General features: G+C 30.2%; 2 protein-coding genes across 2 annotated transcripts; both read right to left on the bottom strand.

Annotated features, from left to right (window-relative positions):
* Positions 1-690: 690 nt before the first annotated feature.
* On the bottom strand, positions 691-2,507 carry LOC107927156 (protein ROH1). Its single transcript, XM_016858168.2, has one exon. It carries the CDS (start codon positions 2,296-2,298, stop codon positions 1,120-1,122), a length of 1,179 nt encoding a protein of 392 aa, XP_016713657.2. The 5' UTR covers positions 2,299-2,507; the 3' UTR covers positions 691-1,119.
* Positions 2,508-10,806: 8,299 nt separating this feature from the next.
* On the bottom strand, positions 10,807-11,946 carry LOC107942795 (40S ribosomal protein S5). The gene is made up of 3 exons (XM_016876513.2): positions 11,505-11,946; positions 11,138-11,341; positions 10,807-11,016 (listed from the first exon to the last, which is right to left on the bottom strand). Exons 1-3 carry the CDS (start codon positions 11,630-11,632, stop codon positions 10,962-10,964), a joined length of 387 nt encoding a protein of 128 aa, XP_016732002.1. The 5' UTR covers positions 11,633-11,946; the 3' UTR covers positions 10,807-10,961.
* Positions 11,947-20,513: the final 8,567 nt, after the last annotated feature.

Raw genomic sequence — 20,513 nt, 5'->3', positions numbered from 1 at the left:
AAGTCATGCAATGAATAGCATATGAAAATGGTGTATAAGTACCAAAGTTACTTTGTGTCATGTAGTGGTTTTTGTCATTTCCGATACGTTATCCGGTTAAGATCGACTCAATTTTTTTTACCTTAATAATGCATTTGTCTATACAAGTTCGCACCATCATACAGATGAAATCATACTCAGGGACACATGTTATTGTTGTTTTTAAAATAAGATATATGTTAACGTCATGAGACTTATTTAATACGTCAAATTTAGAGACCGTATTTTATAAATAGAGAAATAAGCCTACATAAAAGGGATGCTTACGAAAACACTCAACAAGTCAAATAGGAAAAAAAAAAGCCTAGAGATATTGTACAAGAAATTAAATTTTATTTTTTACTAAAAAATTAATTATTACACGTAAAATTAAAGAATAAATTAATCATTTTTGTTAAAATTTTTATTACTGTTAAATACTAGTATGACTTATGGAATAATTAAGAATAATTAGATAATGTTACATGTACCTCCTACTGATATATAGAAATAAGTTTTGAAAGGTATAAGTAAACATAATTTTTAACAAAATTCGATTTACTTTTTAACTTAACGTACATGAATTAATTAATTTATTTCAAACTTTTATGCAAACGAATTCATAATATTTTTATGGGCGAAATGATAAATAAATATGAAAGATAAAAAAGAAAAAAGAAAAAGCTTTTTATGTACTAATCAAATCAAATTACAAGTCTTTAACATATTAAACAAAGGGGTATAATTTTCACATAAGAAATGCTTTTGCTTCACCACGAGTTAGTGGCTGAAGACTGTTAAAAAAAGGTCTAATTTTAATTTTAGTCCCTTTAGAATTCTAAAATTTGATATTTGGTCTCTCTACTCGAAGTATAACCAAATTAAAGTGCAGTGTAAAATACCAAATTTTAGCAGAGGGACTAAAACCATAATTACACCCAAAAAAACCACCTTGGTATGGCTCATCGGATCTAGTCTTCAAGGGCCAAAATAGAGACAGGAAACACCCCTGAAGAAAACTGAACCTGGGAAGATCAAAGCCACTTAGCTTAAAAATGTATTAACTTCAAGGGCTTGTCGGAACCAAAGACCGACATGGTTTTACAAGAGTGGCGGTGATGATTTCCCAACTTGGTCCAAAGCATTAAGAAGCTCAGTTCTGGTTTTTACAATCCTATGAAACACTTCCCTAATCTGCATCTGTAAAGGCAACAATCCTTCTTCCATTCTCCGACAAGGCTCAGCCAATTCCGCCGCGTGTGCCGCCGCTTCTTCCGCTTTCTGATCAGTTATATCTCCGTGAAACTGAAAAGAATCAGTGAAATCCATCAAAATATTTCCCAGTTTCTCCATTTTCTGCATCTCATCTAATAATCCCGCCGTCCCTTTCTTTTCCTTCTTCTTCCACTCTTCACCGATTTTCTCATGTAACCCAATGATGCTTTGAGCCCAATTTAATTGCTTCGGTGCCGGAAAATGAATCGCCGATAACCCATTTCTCTCTTGACAAGGAATCGCAGCAACCAATGCCCACATAACGAAAACCATAATCACACTCATTGTATAAACAGGGGAAGCCAAACCGGAACCCTCCGCCCCACGCGGTGGGACGAGGTTGTTAGTCATGGCTTGAATCTGTTTCGCCGCCGACCAATTCTTCGCCACGTGGTTACTAACAGACCTGAAATGTTCCGGGACACGATCTTTACTACTAACACCACGGCGACTAAACGACCAACTCCTCTCCGTCGCTTTAGCAGCGGAGCATTCTTTATCATCAACGTTCATCGCCGATATCAATGAAGTCAAGGCCTTTTTAGCTCTCCTCGATTGTCCATCGCCGATGGGTTTTTGTTCCAAAGCCGAAACAACAATCTCCGCTAACTTTTGGTAATGCCTGACCGATTCCAACCCATTAGTTACCGCATTACAGACATCCAAAGCCTTAACGGACCGGTCTAGAAATTCAGGGATCAAGCGATCGAGAGGGGGTTTAGAGATCTGAGAGGGGTCATTACCCATCATTAAAATCCCCTTGAATTCGGCTTCGCAACAAAGGAAAAAATCAAGTAGCTTGCGTAGCCATGAAATCGAGAGAAGGGCATCGAAAGGGACATCGTCTGGTGACGATAAAAGCTCAGCGAAACGCTCAGAGACATGCTTCGAGAAGAGCTCCAAGTCTTGAAGCTCTTGCTCATGATTACCGTCCATGGCTATAACTTGGTTTCGCCTGATACTGATTCGCCCCAAGAAAGAGGCTTGGTAATCGGTCGCCGGCATTTTTGTCGGAATATTTTCTGGGGAATCAAGGAAAGACAATGAGAGAAGGGAAAAATGGAGGCGTTTTAGGATAAAAAAGAAAAAGGGGTGTTAGGGGTTTATATACAAGGGGGAGAAAATGATGGAAAGTAGAGTGTCGGGGACGGAGACCGATTCTTCTTCCTTCTATGGGACGCTGACTCGGCACTTCGCACTGTTCTTTTTTTTTTTTAATTCCTTTTTCCAGATTCTGCACTCCATTCCTTTTTATCTATAGTTTTGGAAAATGTCAGAAATAATTATTTTTCTATAAAAAAAAGGAAAGAAAATCTCAAAATAATGACACTCTAATGGAGGTGATCATGGGCGGGCCGGGCCGGTTCGGGTTGGGTCTAAACAAAATTTTAGGCCCGTCTATTAGGCCTGAGTCCGGACCGAAATATGGGCCTAAAAATTTATCCAAGCCCGGCCCAAAATAAAATTACTGAGCCCGAGCCCAGCCTGGCCCGACCCATATTAATTTTTTTTCTTATTTCATTAAATAAAAAAATTTAAAAATATAATAAATCAAATATATTTAAAAACATAAAAACAAATATTAAAACAAATAAAAATGATACTAAAATAATTATTAAAACAATACACAAATTGACAATATAATAAAAAATGGTTATATTAAAATTTTAAAATGATTAAAAATAAAATAAAATATATATTAATATATAATTCGGGCCGGGTCGGGTTGGGCCCATGGTAAAAAATCTTACCCGAGGCCCAATCCTTTTTCTAAACGGGCCTTATTTTTTTGCCCAAACCCATTTTTCTGGCCTATATTTTTACCCAAACCCTCCCATTTTTCAGGCGGGCCTTCGGGCCGAGCCAGGCCACCCAGGCCATGATCAGCTCTACTGACTCTTATGATTTTCTTTTATTTTATTCTCAATTTACAAATCTAAATGAATTATTCTTAATGAGATTACGGTATTGCGCCGCACTATCATCTAAAAATTAAAAGTACGAATTGTCAAATTGCTGTTAACAATGGCACAACGAATGTAGCTGTAGATTCCATGGCAGCATTAGGAAGAAATGTTCCTCTTGGTTTGAAAATTTATGATGTTTCCCCCAAAATGATCGATATGGAGATTCTACAAAACAGTGTCGGTGCCAGATATAATTTCTGTTATGGCAAAATATATTTAGCTTCCTTATCTACAAAGAAAAAAAAATTAAAAACTTTATATAAATTTTCAGATGATAACGTGGTATAATTTTAAAATATCATATATTGTGCTTTAATAATTGGACCAATGGTTGAATGAGTCAGACAACTGATTCCTAATCCAATTGCTAGACCAACAGTAATTAAATAAATAATTTAAGATCATAAAAAATGAAAAAAAAACTATTAAACCAGTTCAACCTACTTAAATATTGGTTATTGTTCTAGTTTTCAATTTTTACCGATTTCGAACAGTTTTCAATTTGATTGGTTGAACCATTTTGTTTGGACTAGTATACCCGTTAGTTCTTGATCTGACCGACTAGTCCAATCATATTTCAAGAACACTAGTCACGTAATCAAATCTTGATGAAATCCAAGTTCAGCGATCAATATAGATCTAGTTGTCAAGTTCAAATACCAAACTAACCCCCCAAAAATAATAGGTACAAAAGTGAACTTAATTGTCAGATTCGGAAAACACATATTATCCCTAATGAATTTAACAACTGCTATTTAGTAAGAATTGCAATTTTAAAATTTTAAAAAGTATAACGACTAAAATTACTAAATTAAAGTATAATGATTAAATCCATAATTTACGCATGGTATAAATACTAATAGCATAATTTTTCTCTAGTAAAATTTTAAATAAATAGTTATATTTTTGTAGTTAGGGCCAAGAAGACAATTTAGGAAAAAAATAGTACAAATATTGTATTTTAAATTTTAATAAATATTTTATTAAATGTGAAAAAAGTGATTAATCATGCACAATTATTATGCATAGGTTTCCAATCCTATCACATTCAATTTTTATTTGTAAGTTTTAGTATTATTAGATTTGAGTACTATCGTATAGGGTTATGAGGTTTTTGTCATATCTATTCTTTTTGGCATAATGTTTAGTATTACTTATAACCCATTCTCAGCTCATAAATAGGAGGATAATACGTCTCGGTGCATAATGTCCATGCCAATCAAGCTAATGGTGTGTTTAATATTACTTCTAATAAGCACTTTTGGGATAAAAACACTTTTGGATAAAGGCATTCCTAAACAAGCTGCTTTTTAAGAGGAGAAGTGCTTCTCCCAAATCAAAAATTAGTTCAAAAGTACTTTTTTTGAGAAGCTGGAAATTTTAGCTTATCCCCCATAATACTTACTTTCCTTAAAAACGCTTTTGAGAAACATTCTTGAACTAAACCCAAGACTCGATCGACTTTAAAGAAGATAACTTTAATCTAAAAAACTACAAGCTTTTCCTATTGCATAAATAGATAAAATTTCACAATAAAACCCAAAGTTTATGGGAATAGCATTGGGCTTCATCTAGATTTACTTCTAACTATAACAAAGTCAAAATTGTTGAAGGGGATATAAGAATAAATTGTGGATAAATATACTTAATTTTTACCTCTAGATCGAATATTTCTTTATTTCAATTTAGTAAAGAAAAATTCGATAATTTTTTACACTTAAATATTAATAATTTTAAAATTATTTTAAACTTTAAAGAGAGAAATATCAAGTTTGTATGTATACATTTTCACAATGAGAATGTATATAACACCAAGAAATATGACATCTTTTGAGATTAGAATATTACTAAATGTGTACGTGAATTAAATTTTCATTGCATTGGAACAAAAATTAACATCTAATTATCATATTTATCTTTTATACGAAACTATAAAAAATAATATAAAATATATTAATAATGCTAAAAATATTTTTCAATTACAAAAAATTATTATTAAATCACATAATTATATTTAATATTTGAATTTTTTTCAAGATCAATGTATCTATTACTAATAATAATGATTAGTCCCTTCATCGCTTCAAAAATCGAACTCCTTATCATGCGAGTAAGGAATGAGGAAATTAATTATCATATTACATCTCATGGTTAAAACTCCATTTTTTTAAGATATCTACCACAAATAATAATTACTAATATATTTATAAAAATAATTATATTTAATACAATTTATAAAAAAAAAATGGGTGGCATAAATTGAAGGGAAGTGTATATTTAGAGCGTGGCGTAGGACCGGGTAGTTGTTTGCCATATGGAGACGAAGTCCAGCCCTCCAAAGCCGAAGCCTAAGCCTAGTCTTCATTTTCCCTAAAATATATATTATTGAAAATAAAAAATTGAAAACCCTGATTCGCAGGGCAGCGTTAATAGTTAAATAAATATAACATAAATTACGGGAATTTGGTAAAATAGTAAGAATTTTCTTTTATTTTAATTAATAATTAAAGATTTAATTTTTATTTTTGATATAAAATAATTTTAAAACTCATGGTTAATATTTATTTTTTTAATAAATTTATAAAAACACGAAAAATTAATCATTAAATCGTTCCGATTGATATTTCGAGAAATAAAAAAAATATATATATATATAAAGAAAAGCCAAACCCAGAATGTTTTTGACCCGGTCATTCCATGGTGGGACCCACTTGCATGTCATTCTCTTTGATTCTCTACTACGCGCCTGCACGTTTGCACTTCATTCAGCCGCTTGATGTTTTGACAAATTTTCATCGTTCTCTCACGAAAAACGCTTTGCCGGCCGTCACGTAAGCTTTTTTAGTATAAATAGGATTTTGATTGGTTGATTTTACGATGAGATTTTTATGATGTGGTGGGTCCAAGTAGAAGGGGGTTTAACTGGCAATTTGACGGCCTGGATTTCCTCACGATTTGATGTATCATTATCACATAATTTAGGCCAATAACTTTTTTTTTGGTTGAAAATTAGGCCAATAATTTTTAGACCAAATTTATTGGGGGAACTCTTTATTATTTAGTTTATGATTAGGATAATATAATTTTTTTTTCTTTGAACGAGGCAATTAATTTTACTTTTTTTTGTATTTTTTATTTACTTTAATCCTTCAATTTGATAATTAAATTTATTTTAATTCTAAAATTTTAAAAAATATAATTTAGATGATAATGAGGTACAATATTAGAATGTTACATAAAGTGTTCTAATAATCGAACTAGTGCTTGAACTAATTAGACCTCTAGTTTCCAATTCAATCGATTTGATCGATTTATCTATTAGACCAACAATAATTAAATAAATAATCAAAACTTTATAAAATTAAAAAAAATATTAAACTAGTTCAACTATTGATTTTTTCTATAATTTTTTTATTTTTTATCGATTTTAAGTAATTTATGATTCAATTAATTTGAATCGATTCTCTTCACGAAACACAAACTCAATTTTCCAATCACAAGCAATTAACTTTTATGCTCCATAGTACAACATTATCGTAATCCATCTCACTCTTCATACATACGGATAAAATCCAAAACTGCTGAATTGTCTATTTCCACAATAAACCAATAATAAATTTAATTGCACATTTCAGGACAAAAGCTATACACTCTCTTGCAACTATAAAAAGTTCTGGAAACTTCAGGGTTTCATTTAGAGCAATGAGTGTGCTGTATCATTGCAGAGCTAGCATAGGACAAGGAAATATTTACATCATACTAGAGTTAATTTTTTGTTTATGCTAAATTATAAAATAAAAATTTAAAGTTAAAATATATTTTAGATTTCTACTAACTTTATAATTTAATTTCTAGTTTTATTTTTAAGAATTTAGTCTTTTTATTTTTTAATTTAAAATTTTAAATTTAGTTGTTACCGCTGTTAAATTATTTTTATTGAATTATCTAGTGTGATATTTTGAAATTAAAAAAAAATTACTTAATAGCATGTAAGAATAAAAATAACATTGAAAATAATTATGTGAAGTTTTTCTTAAAAACACCCGTTTAAACTTGTCATGATAAAATATTTTTTTTGTTTGAATTGTGTTCCTAAGAAAAATTGGTGTTAGCATTTTGATTGAAATAGTTAAACAAATATTAACTATTATTACTTAGACTAATTGATGACATTATAAAAGCAGAGAGACTAAATTATGTCAAAATTTAAAATATATAGATTAAATCACAAGTTTCAACTTAGTATAGGGGCTAAACCGTGTCCGTCTTTAAGACCCTTAAAACATTCAAATTATATATGATCAAGTAATATTTTAATTGAAGTTAACGATATTAACTATTTGGACTAACTGATAACATTATAAAAATACTGAGACTAAATTATATGAGAAATTAAAATATAAATGTTAAATCTTAATTTTAATAATAAATGGACCAAAACTAAAATTTACAACTTTCTTATAATGCCAAAAAAAAAAAAACTCGGATAGTGGCCACTTGTCTACGTACGAAGTTTGGAAGGTTTCTAATTTAGTAGGGCAAAGACTTGCGATGAGAGATTTGTCATGCAACTTTTTTTTTCTAGAAAAATGTACCAAATTGTGTAACTAATTTATGTGTTCCGTATTACATGTTTTTTTTCTAGTTTTAGTTGTTTCTTTAGTAGTAACTCAATACAACTAAACCAATAATTGAACACTAAAAATTTGGTACTAGAGCAAGAGCTAGATAAATTTGGTAAAGTTCCTATTGTTGAATTACTAAGGCAAGGAAGGAAGTTGAAACTTTAAACCTTATGATTGATGACTCTAACTACGCTTTTTAGAAAACACAAATTAGGGCATTCATTAAGTTCATAGATTAGAAGATGTGAAGAGAAATGTTTACTGGTTGGGATTTGCGGACTGTTGAAGTAAATGAGGTGAGGGCACCTAAGCCAAAGTTAGGGCAAACAATTTTAATTTGAAGGCTCTTAATGTCATATTCGACAGTGTAAATACTTAAGAATTTTAAAAAAAAAAAATAACGGCACTCACATGACAATTTACTCGACAGTTTTTATATACTTCATAGAATTTCAAAAATAAAAATAATAAATTTTAATCAATTTTAAAAAAACAAAACAGTTAATAGTAAAAGCGATGTAACAGTGAGTAAAGCTAAAATCAAAAGAAATATAAACTAAACTTAAAAAAAAAAAAACTAATTAAAATACAAAATGGATGGTAATTATTTTGATGATTAATGAAAATCATGACGTGCCAACTACTAAATTATATATAGCAAAAACAAACGCGTTTTCTCGGAATTTTATGAAATTCTGTAATTCAACTACACTTTTGGCTTTCATTGTCATGAGATCACCCGAAAAACAAAGGAGATACTACTTCATATATTTATATATATATAGTTTTCACATTAATTTTATTATAGTTTCGGATAATATTTAATTTTTTTGACACATAGTTCTTCTTTAACTTATAAATAACAAGATAATACACTCGAACTCACATCTTTCTACATTGGTAATAATGTTTATGTTAATTGAACTAAGACTCGATCGGTATTTTTAATAATATTTATTTTTACGTATTTTTTTAAAATATATGTTCGTTGACATTGTAAAATAGGTGTCCAATATTGCATAGTTATAGATACCTATATTGTTATATAAAGGGTTTGTTTTGTTGTGTGGTGATTAATTAATTAGAAGTATTAATAGGTAGGACATGGTTGGTTGGTGGCAACAAAAGAACTGTGGCACAACACTCTAACTTCCATAAACTGATATGGGACAAAAATGTGGCAATTGATATTGAACTTAGAAGCACATAGGTCCTATCTCACGTGACATCCATTACTTGAGTTTTGGGGTTTTGGGTCATGTCACATGTAAGGTTGTTAATATGGTATTTGCATGTTATTTCGTTATGATATTGGTATTTATTGCTATTGATGTGTTTTAATACGTGTGAACTGAAAATCATAAATGATTAAATTGATGGAAGAGAAATTACGTGGAGTTTAATTAAAAGAGAGAAGTAAAAGAAAGAGTTCCCTCGAGTTACGAAATTTGGGGAGTAAATAATGGAAAATTTTATATGCCGCATGCCCTTCCTTGACATGATAAGATTGGAGAGTTTATTAACGGTGAGTGACAACGGTCATATCAAATTGGTTGAGCTTAGTGTAGACTTGATTTTAGGTAGGACATGAAGGTTGACAAACCACCTTTCTTAGTGGAGTCTTGACAAGGCTTGCATTATGTGTAACACATGCAAGATACGAAAGTTGAGTCTAGTAGCAAGATTGTTGTATGTGATGTAATAAGTATAATAACAACACACAAAAAAGAACACCCAGAATGTTTAGGCAATTTAGGGTGCGTTTGGTTCGCTGTATTGGATTAGAGGTGTATTGGATTAGAGGTGTATTGGATTAGAGGTGTAATAGCTAATCCACTGTTTGGTTGAATGTAATGGAATAGAGGCGTAATAGTAATCTTGTGTTTGGTTGAATGGAATAGAGGTGTAATAGCATAATGGAAAAAACTAAAATGACTAGAATACCCTTAGCATAAAATTGTTTTGGTAAATGATTATTGTTATTGTTATTTAAATTTTAATAAGATTATTATTATCAGTAATAAATATTTTAATCATATTTAAACATAATTATTATTAAATATATTTTAATTAATAATATATAATTTAATAAAATTCTTATAATTAGCAGAAATTTGTTTTGGTAAATTATTATTGTTATTGTTATTTAAATTTTAATAAGATTATTAATATCAATAATAAATAATTTAATCATATTTAAACATAATTATTATTAAATATATTATAATTAAAATATATAATTTAATAAAATTCTTAATAATTAATATTCTTATATGAATTTACTCAAATCATAATATATGATACTATAAAAGAAAATTTGAAATAATTAATATTAAATATATTTTAATTAAAATATATGATTTAATAAAATTTAAAATAATTATAACTAATAAATTATATTTCCAACTGAAACAAGCCAAACAACATAAGCAGTATTAGAACGGGGATTATTAAATCGACTTTTGTAGTATAAAGTTCCAAAAAAATTTTTCTTTATCTGTAGATAGAGAGAATCATGTTCATAAAACATATAAAATTTGACGTTGATGAACTGCAGTCTCTTCCATTGTTAATGCAGGTTGAAAGGCTTGATTTCAATAGTGTTACGGCCTTTGTATTTAACTTCAAATAGAAGTTTGTACAATTGCTCCAATTAATATTTTTTTCTTTGCTTCTATTGGCTGGGTTAGAAATTCAAAACAATATTTTTGAAAGACTTGTATAATTTCATCTGCTCAATAATTGGAAAAACTCAATTTGATTTCTTCCTTTAATTGTCTCTTTTTTAAGTACTAATTATCAGCAACAGGCAGGGCGATTTAATGTGGTCAAAACAACCACATCAAGCACTCTCATCTCTTTGTTTGCAGCAAAGATGAACTCAACAGCTTCAAACCATGGCAAAATAAGTACAACATATATAACCAAAACAGGATATGCTTTCTTCAATAACATCTCAACTTAAATAACGGAACATTCATATTATGTTCGGAACACAAAATAGGTAACTTATAAAGTACTGAATAAAAAACAGAAGTGTCCACTGCCATGGTTTATGCAAAGTCCTACCAATTCCTCAACGATTGGCCTTGGCAACTCTCTCGATTTCGTCCTTCTTCTTGATGGCATAGCTGCACAAACAACACGAGAATGATGAAGCAAGCTGTGGTAAATAAATGGGATTGCAAGGACAGTTCCTAGTTTCAAAGCAAAATAAGGTTCAAACACGGGAGTTCAAAGGCTGTTATTTACCTGTTAGATGATCCCTTTGCTGCGTTAATAAGCTCATCAGCTAAACATTCAGCGATAGTTTTAATGTTTCTGAATGCAGACTCACGATTACCAGTGGTGAGGAGATAGATGGCTTGATTCACTCGACGAAGAGGAGAAATATCAACAGCCTGACGCCTCACAACACCAGCAGAACCAATACGAGTAGCATCTTCACGAGGTCCACTGTTATATCAATCAAAAATCAACAAGGATTATCAAAGATTGATCCAACAAAGATAACCCAGAATTGGAAGATGTTTTAATTAACATCATCTGCTACTTTAAAGATTAAAGTCAGCTAGTGATACATTTGAAAAAGGAAATTCTTAAAGGTCATATAGGCCACCTGTTGATAATGGCATCAACGATGACTTGAATTGGGTTCTGATCAGTCAGGAGATAAATAATTTCCATAGCATGTTTCACAATCCTGACTGCCATAAGTTTCTTTCCATTGTTTCGGCCATGCATCATCAATGAGTTTGTAAGCCTCTCAACAATGGGGCACTGAGCCTTTCTAAAACGCTTAACTAAGTACCTCCCAGCAGTGTGTAAAACATATGATAGATTATACACTACTCCACATGTAAAACATTCAACTAAAAGGTTACATGGTACTTTTGCCTCAACTAAACCTATATCCAAAACCACACATTAGAATTTCTCGACAAACAAGCCATAATAAGACCCAGAAATACTGAAAATCGAACATCTTGAAGATTATAGATGCTACTTTTTAAGTAACTTCAGATCAAAACTAAAATCCAAAAATCAAGTGACTTTAGATCAAAATTAAAATCCAAGAAAAGAGAAACAGCATAAAACAAATATTCAAACAAAAGCAAGAAAAGTTGTATAAAATGAATTGATCTAATGAAACAGAAACTCCAAAAAATGAGAATGCAATAGATCAGAAGTTCTCCGCAGTTGTCAAGATTATTAATCAGCTGTTCATTTTTAATGCATGGACAGTATCCTCAGAGACCATTTCACAATTAAAACTCCTGCTTGGCCACGACAAAACAGAAAGTTCAGCCACAGAACTTCTTGCTTAGAAATTAAAATCCACCATGTAATTACGACATTATAAACTCAATCATACTTTATCATTATATAACGGCTTCACCACACATGAAGTTTGAATGGCGAAATAAAGGGAAAAAAAACAGAAGCCTAATCCACGCATTTTTAACTTTCTACTCCAAACTAGACTTATTTCAACAGGCAACTGAAGGATACAAGATAGAATGATAATGCAGGAGAATTGATAATTTATCCCCAAAAAAACCCTAATTTCAACAGACAAAACCCACCATAGTTGAAGAACACAAATCTGTTTTTTGTCAACAAAACAATCATGAGGAAGAAAATTAAAAATCCAAATTAAGTAAAAAAAGAGAAGAAGCACTTGCCGCTTCTGTTGATGTTGGTGAAAGATGCCAAGATGAAAGTCGGCGAAAGATCTGAGCGGGTGGAGGTTTGGTTCGGTGGCAACTTCTGTTGATGTTGGGAGGGAGAGGGAGAGGGAGAGGGTGGGGTAGAGAACGATTTTTGCTGGGAAGGGTAAAACAGACACCGATTAGCTAATCCTTTCTTTTGGAAGGGATTGGAAATCAGCGTTGAAGCAGAGAAAATGAGGATTGCGTACGTAACGTAATAGGCCCGTATTAGGGCAATACACCCAACCAAACATGGGATTAAGTGGGCCCACCGATTAGGGGTGTATTGGCATAGCCAATACACCCAACCAAACATACTCTTAGTGTAAAATTTATGCTCGTCAGACTTTTTTCAAGATGAATCTACTACTAAATCATAAAAAAAAAAATTTAAGCCCAACCAATGACTCAATTGTTAATGATCGAGATTTTTCTATAATTTTATATATATTTTTTTGTAATTCTGATATCATAACCTTAATTCAATTAAGTAAAATCTTAAAATAAAAAAAAATTTAAAATCTAGCTTCATATTTAATATATAAAAATTGTAAAGAGAGTAAATTTAAACAATGGAATAACTTTAAAAATGGTCTCCCTATTTTAGCCAACATATAAATAGACTTAGCCATTAAAAAATAAAATATTCAAACGTCATTTATGATAATGGTAATTAAATACACTGTATCAAATGTGATTTTAATTAAGAGTTATTTAAGATAGACAACTATAAAATGTGAATGTAATTAATTTAGATTTTGTCCCATAAATTTTTATTTTTTAATATTTATTATATTGTATTTTTATTTTTGGTGAATTATAATAATAGGGCAAAGTTCGATCAACAAACACGGCTAGCGCGACTCAATCTAGGCTATACATGGGGCAATGAACATCTTTTACTATCAAACCATCATATGTGGTTCTCATACTTCATTTTTTATTTCATATGAGATGATATCCTAGTTGACCGCCCGTCCAGACTTGAGGAGTGGCATCTTTCTGTGACCTAGACCACTCGCTTTTAAGAATGACTACTCCTTAGGCATGAACATGCTCTCAGAACAATAAGAGGCACATTTAAGCGTAACAACCTTGTACTAATTGAATGCATAATAAGATGGATCTCACGATGCACGTCTATCACGCCTATGAATATCTCTTATGCATTTTGTGGGATTGAGCATTTATCCTACCACGTCACACTTGTGGGCAAGAGGACCTTACCTATAAATGCCCTTACAACGATGAAGAAAGGATTGGTTTTTTGAAACCCTAAAGTTACTCTGAGCAAACCTCTCCTTTCTCACTCTCAGTTAACTTGTCATCTTGTTCCTTTTTTACTTTCCTCCTCTCCAAGTGAACCGACCTCCATTGATCCACCATTATCTCTTCCATTGTTGTGCCTTGTATCAACAAACTAAGATAACAATAAATCAAGCAAATACAAATTTGAATATGAATGTAAATTAAATTAATATTAAAAAAATACATACAATACACAAGGCATTTTTTTTGGGCTGTACACGTCAAAATATTAGGCAATAGAGTTTCCTTTTTTGGTAGACATGACAAAGTTGCTAAATAAAACAGGTTTTGTTTTTGAATACCATCACCACTGTATCTTGTTGTTGGGAGTTGGTACTTGAATGGGCTTTGACTAAAACTAATCAACATGATTGTGCAATTGCTAAGCTTATAGAATGAACCATAAGAGCTTACACCAAGAACCCATTATTACCCTAATACGAGTTTGGGCTTGGGATTTAAAAATAAAAAAGGTTTTGGATTTTAACTTAGCTCAATTTAAATAAGGTGGATTGCATCATTTAATATTTTATATTTGATGTCATGATAGTTTATAATATAATTTTTTCGATATTCTTTATGTTTCTTTTATAATTTATGTTTAGAGTTTGTAGTTGCTCCATTCAATAATGTCATCTCTAAAATTTGAACCTGCATTCTTTTTTAAAAATGCAATTTGTTTAATTACTGCAACCAACACTTATTATTAATTACAATATATATCTAATTATGGGCTAAGATAAGGGGTTTAGATAAATTGAGGTTTTTAAAAATGCAATTTGTTTAATTACTGCAACCAACACTTATTATTAATTACAATATATATCTAATTATGGGCTAAGATAAGGGGTTTAGATAAATTGAGGTTGAATGTGGTAATGCATTACTGGTGGAGTTACTTCTTGCTGGTGGGGGAGAAAATAGCAGTTTAGTTGAGTTACGTTTGTTACATCAAATCCTGAGAAAGAGGTGGAGAGTGAAAATTCATCATATTTCAAGAATTCATAATGAAATGGTTGATCATATGGCGAAATGTTATATTCCTGAAATTTTAAGTTTACAAGTATATGACAATTACCCAAATTCAATAAAAAGTTTGTTGTTAGCCGATTTAACTCGATCAATATCAGATTCGCTTTATGCCGTGAAATTTCCATGATTTATGTAAAGCCTATGTTTATAATTTTATTATATTCAAACACAAAACATGAATCGGTGATATGGGAAACTAAAGTGACATTAACACCGAGGTCATTAGATAAAAGTAACTTTAGCAATTAGCATAGATACCCCTCTTAGAACAATTAAGTCAATGAGTCATCATCATTGTATATTCAAAAGACCAAGATTTATTTTAGACCCAAAAGCTAATTAAGTCTATAAAATTCCTCCTTTGTTTCAATTCCCCCAAAGATTCTAATTTCCCAACTTTTCATTCTGTCTCCTAAGCCCTCTCACCATTGCAGGCATGCTTTAAAGAGATATCAATGGGGAAGGGGGGTTGCAAGTTGAATTCAAGGCATGCCATGCATCTACCCAATATTTGCTTTTCCCTACTTTTAAACTATATACAATAATTTTATGATTTTCAAAAGCCAACCCAAATAATCTATGGATATACTTCAAGCTGCTTTAATCATAATTGATATTGAACATGGGCTTGAACCAATTCAACATCATAGCTTTATGTAAGCTATAGGATAATATACCAAGTGCTTACATCAACAAATCAAGTTGAAGAGAAAGACAAACACACACACACACATAGAGAAAGAGAGAGAGAGAGAGAGAGAGAGAGAGAGAGAGAGAGAGAGAGAGAGAGAGAGAGCTGAAATTCTATTTCAAGAACATTGGACCCATACGAGGATAGGGCAGGAAGGGTAAATCTGTGCACCAAATAAGGCAAAAGGTCCATTATAAACTTGAAGGTGGGGGCACCATATGAAGAGTGAAAAATACCATTACTATAATATATATAATTATATATCATATATTACGTTAGTGGCTTAAAAATTTTCTATAATAAATTTATGAAAGTTTATATGAAAAGTAAAATGTTGCTGAAATGGTAAAATTGAGAGGAATAAGGAAGATTTTAAAGTTTTGAGTTCAAATTTCATCACGTGTTTGTATTTTTTTAAATTGTATATAAAAAGATAAAAATACTTTTAAAATTATATTTTTTGCTTTATAAAAATATTGAGCTTTTGATAATTTTACAATTGAGTTAAGACTCGACTGAAACCAATTAAATCGAAGCTTCAAATAATAGTATAGATGGTAAAAGAACCAGGGAAGCCCTTGTACTTAGGGGTTGGATTACATTTCGGCTCCCTTATTGAAAAACGAGTAAATTAGTCCTTATACATTTTTAAATATGCAAATTAGTCATTCTATTAAATTTTATCTACAAAATGGTGATGTGGAACATTAAATCCCTGCTAAAAATTATTTTTTATGGGTAAACTATAAAATAGTCACCCAACTATCTTTTCATTCTATTTTGGTCACCTGACTATTAATTTTTTTGATTTAGTCACTAAACTTTTCGAAATTAAATATTTTAGTTGCTTTGAGTTGATGTGGTTTTTTTAAATTGCTCTAGTAACAAAATTAGCCTTCTAATGTTTACACATTTTATCAATTTGATCCTTAGTATATAAAATTCAACAAATTTAGCCCGTAATGTTTACAAAATTTGTCATTTTAGTTTTAATTCTAAAAATTCAATAATTTGTCTCTTAACATTCATAAAATCTATCCGTTTAGTCTTAACTCTAAAAATTTAAATTCATTTTTAGCCCTTTATAACCCATCTGCTAACCCCTGTGAGGTATTAAAGTAGGAAAAAAAGTATCCTCTTTCAAATCACTTGAAAATGATCTCTAAAAATATGGGATAAAGCACACAAAAAAAATCAACACCAAAAAGAAAATAAAGGGATTAAAAACATTATTTGTTCGGGTAGTAATGCAACCAATTACTCTAGATATGTACAAAATCAATTGGTTTGGTCCAATGTGAAGCCTAAATTATAGTAAAAGAAATTGATACAAGTGGCTTGAAGAGGGTACTTTTTTTTTTAATATTTCACATGGATTGGCTGATGGGTTATAAAGGGCTAAAAATGGCTTTTTTTTAAAGTATTTTTTTATTTTTAGAGTTAGGACTAAAGTGATAAATTTTATAAATGTTGAGGGCTAAATTTATTGAATTTTTTTAGAAGTACAACTAAAATGATAAATTTTGTAAACATTGAGGGCTAAATTTGTTGAATTTTTTATATTTAGGATCAAAATGATAGAATGTGTATACATTAGAGGGCTAATTTTGTTACTATATTAATAAAAAAAAACTCATATTAGCTCAAAGTGACTAATATATTTAATTTCAAAAAGGTTAGTGACTAAATAAAAAAATAATAGTTTGGTGACCAAAATAGAACGAAATGCATATTGGGTGACCATTTTTATAGTTTACTCATAAAAAAATAATTTTCAACATGGATTTAATGTTTCACATCATCATTTAACATATAAAAATTAACGAAGGGATTAATTTACACATTTAAAAATGTATAAGGATTAATTTACCCTTTTTTAGTAAAGGGGTCGAAATGCAATCCACCCCTAAATACAAATGCTTCCTTGATACTTTTACTTAGTATAAATATATATAGATGAATAATTATGGTATTCATCTTCACAAAGATAAACGAGATTTGGAATTTGCCATGCACCTTTGTTCTACTTTAATTTAGAAGAACTAACTTTTTTTTTAATGATATTAGTAGATTTAAATTAAAAACACCATTAGTTATTGCCTTTAAAACGATGATATGGAAATTTTTTAAAAATATAATATTAAGTATTCGACTACCATATAAATTTATTATTAATTGAACATAGTTGATTGGAATTCTTATGATTCTAATTATGTGATTTAATAATAATAAAAGAAACCCACATCATCACTTTAACGAAGAAACTAATAGTGATTATGTCAAATTAAAATCTATACGTGGGAGAATGTAACTTATTTTGACCAAAAATTATTTTGACTTTTCTTTTCTTAATTAAACTGTAATTAACCTAGAGTTGTTGTAGTTATATATGCTACGAATTTCAGCCTATAAATAGACCTTAGTTACTCTAGATTTTTCTTGTGGGGTTCTGGGTTTTCTTTTAATTATCTCCATCTTCTTTATTATAATGAAATCTCCTTTTGCCCATAAATTTTTGTCCTCTTTTAAGAAGTTTTTTTACGTAAAATTCGCGTGTTTGATATTTTTTATTATTATTTTCTTCGCTCGATTCATTGTTTAATTGAGTTTATCCCCTACAATATAGAATTTAACTCAATTGTATTCTTTTATCCATATATATATAGTTTTGTATGTCACAAAGAAGATGTTTTAAATAAATTATAAAATAATAGTGAAGATTCAAGACAAAGAGAGGTCTAAAAACCCATGAGGACAACATTCAAGGAAAAAAAAAAGGGAAAAGCTTATGGTTGATGGTAGAGACCAAAGACATTGCATCCATGACTTAATAACATAAGCAAACCATGCTTTATAATAAACAAGGTCTTAAATTTTGCCCAATGGTAGGCCCATTTCCCCACTCCATTGCTCCTCCTTAAAGCTAAGCATATAATCATATTCAAGCTTTTCAATCTCTCCCTTTTCCCCTAAAGGTCTTTTTTATAAATGATTCGTATATTACTTTCAAAGCTTCTTAGCTTGCGATGCATCCAAGCAATTGTTTTTTCTTTTCATAAACTTTTCTTTTTATTTTCACATCAAATGTGGTGAGATGATTCACATCAATCAACAAAACCCCTTCTTAATATCTTTCATAAAAGATCATATTTTAATTTTTTTTTCTATATTCCATCTACGTATACATTTAAAACGTTTCTCACACCTTAGCTAACCATACAAATTCAGAAATATATTCAAAGTTTTTATTTTAATGTTCTAACTAACCTTGATGTATCACAAAAACGAAAACAACAGTTGATTGAGTCTTAATTCGATTAGTATGTGTATTGTTGTCAATGTAGGAGGACGTGAGTTTGAGTGTATTAAAGCGCATTATCCTCCTATTTATAGGTTGGGTAGTAACTATGAATAGCTCTATATATTATATCAAAAAGAGTAAATATGTAATCCGGACATACTCTGAAATATTGCAAAAACAAAATAACCTTTTTTTTTAAATAATCATTCTTAGTGTACATTACACTCTGCCGATGATTGAGTATAATACAAATTTGGGTAATTAACTATTGAACCCCCTAGTTTCTACGAGCTATTTCTTTGCCATTTATTGTTGTTTTTCTTTTTTCTTTTTTTGGGGATGATCGAAGGAAGTAAGAACAAGGACAGTTTAACGTATCAAAATCTATATCAAAGTAACCTAGAATGATGTATGATAAAATTGGTGATGTTTCTATACAAAATCTAATTCTTCAAAGGTGTTGATTTTGGTACATTGAAAGGGTTGGGGAAATTAAGCAATTTTTGTGAAAAATTGTTAAAATTAAATCGTTTTAAAATGGATTAATGTTCTAGTTGACCCTTGAACTTTTATCTAATGTGTAATGCGATACTTGTATTATTCTGCCATGTATCAATGTACCACAAAGCTTTAACATCGTTTAACGTACATGCTAACTTAGCAACAATAAGTAAATGAATACCACGTCTTATTGTATGATTAGTTTTGGATTTTGAACATAATTTTTACAAGTTGATTAACTTATTTGAAATTTTTTTGTTTATTTCTATTCCTTTAAAAGGAAAATTCATTTCGTAGGATTATACAATTCAAAAAAAAAAAACAATCACCAGTTGTAGACGGTGAAGGACAAGTTTCATTAATTTCAACACAACAAAGGCTTCAACCTTAGTATCAAATGAACATTATGACATGTTGACAATGGGTCTGTCACAACTCAAGCACAACATATTTGAAGTGATCGCAAACACTTAATATGATAATGATATCGATAAAATCATCATTAAAATCACTTGTAAAAGTAAGACTACATGCATAAGCAAGACTACAAAACTTGCTACAAAAACAGATAAAAACTTCTAAAAGTGAAGATTTATTAAACAATGGTAAACAATTAAACAAAAAAAATATAAAAGTTAAGAGAACACGAGTCCAAGCCGACTTATGAAATCGTATATTATTTTGAAATACTCTTAAAACAGAAACAAATTAAGAAACTGAAGGAGAGCCATCCACTTTTCAAGAGAAATTGTTAGTGGTCGATGGAGTTTCATGGACGATAGACAACGTCATTTGTCCATTATAACTTGTGAAAATAATAAAAATACATAAGATAGATCTGCGAACAAAAAAAAAAGAAGATACATGAAATGAACGAAGAAAAAAGGAAGAGAAAATCAATGAAAAGGAGAAAAAGAGGAACGAAAACCATTCCACATTTAATTCTATTTTTAAGAAACCTTAAAAGCAAACTTGATGGTATGCAAATCCTTTTCCATTAATGATTTAATTGAAAATAATACATAAATAGTAACATACAAATTTTGATTGAAACATCGAAAAGAGCCTTACTTGTTATTGATG

The sequence above is a fragment of the Gossypium hirsutum genome, chromosome A03 (genome assembly GCF_007990345.1).
Source record: "Gossypium hirsutum isolate 1008001.06 chromosome A03, Gossypium_hirsutum_v2.1, whole genome shotgun sequence".
Lineage (NCBI taxonomy): Eukaryota > Viridiplantae > Streptophyta > Magnoliopsida > Malvales > Malvaceae > Gossypium > Gossypium hirsutum.
This window is presented reverse-complemented; position numbering and strand designations above follow the sequence as displayed.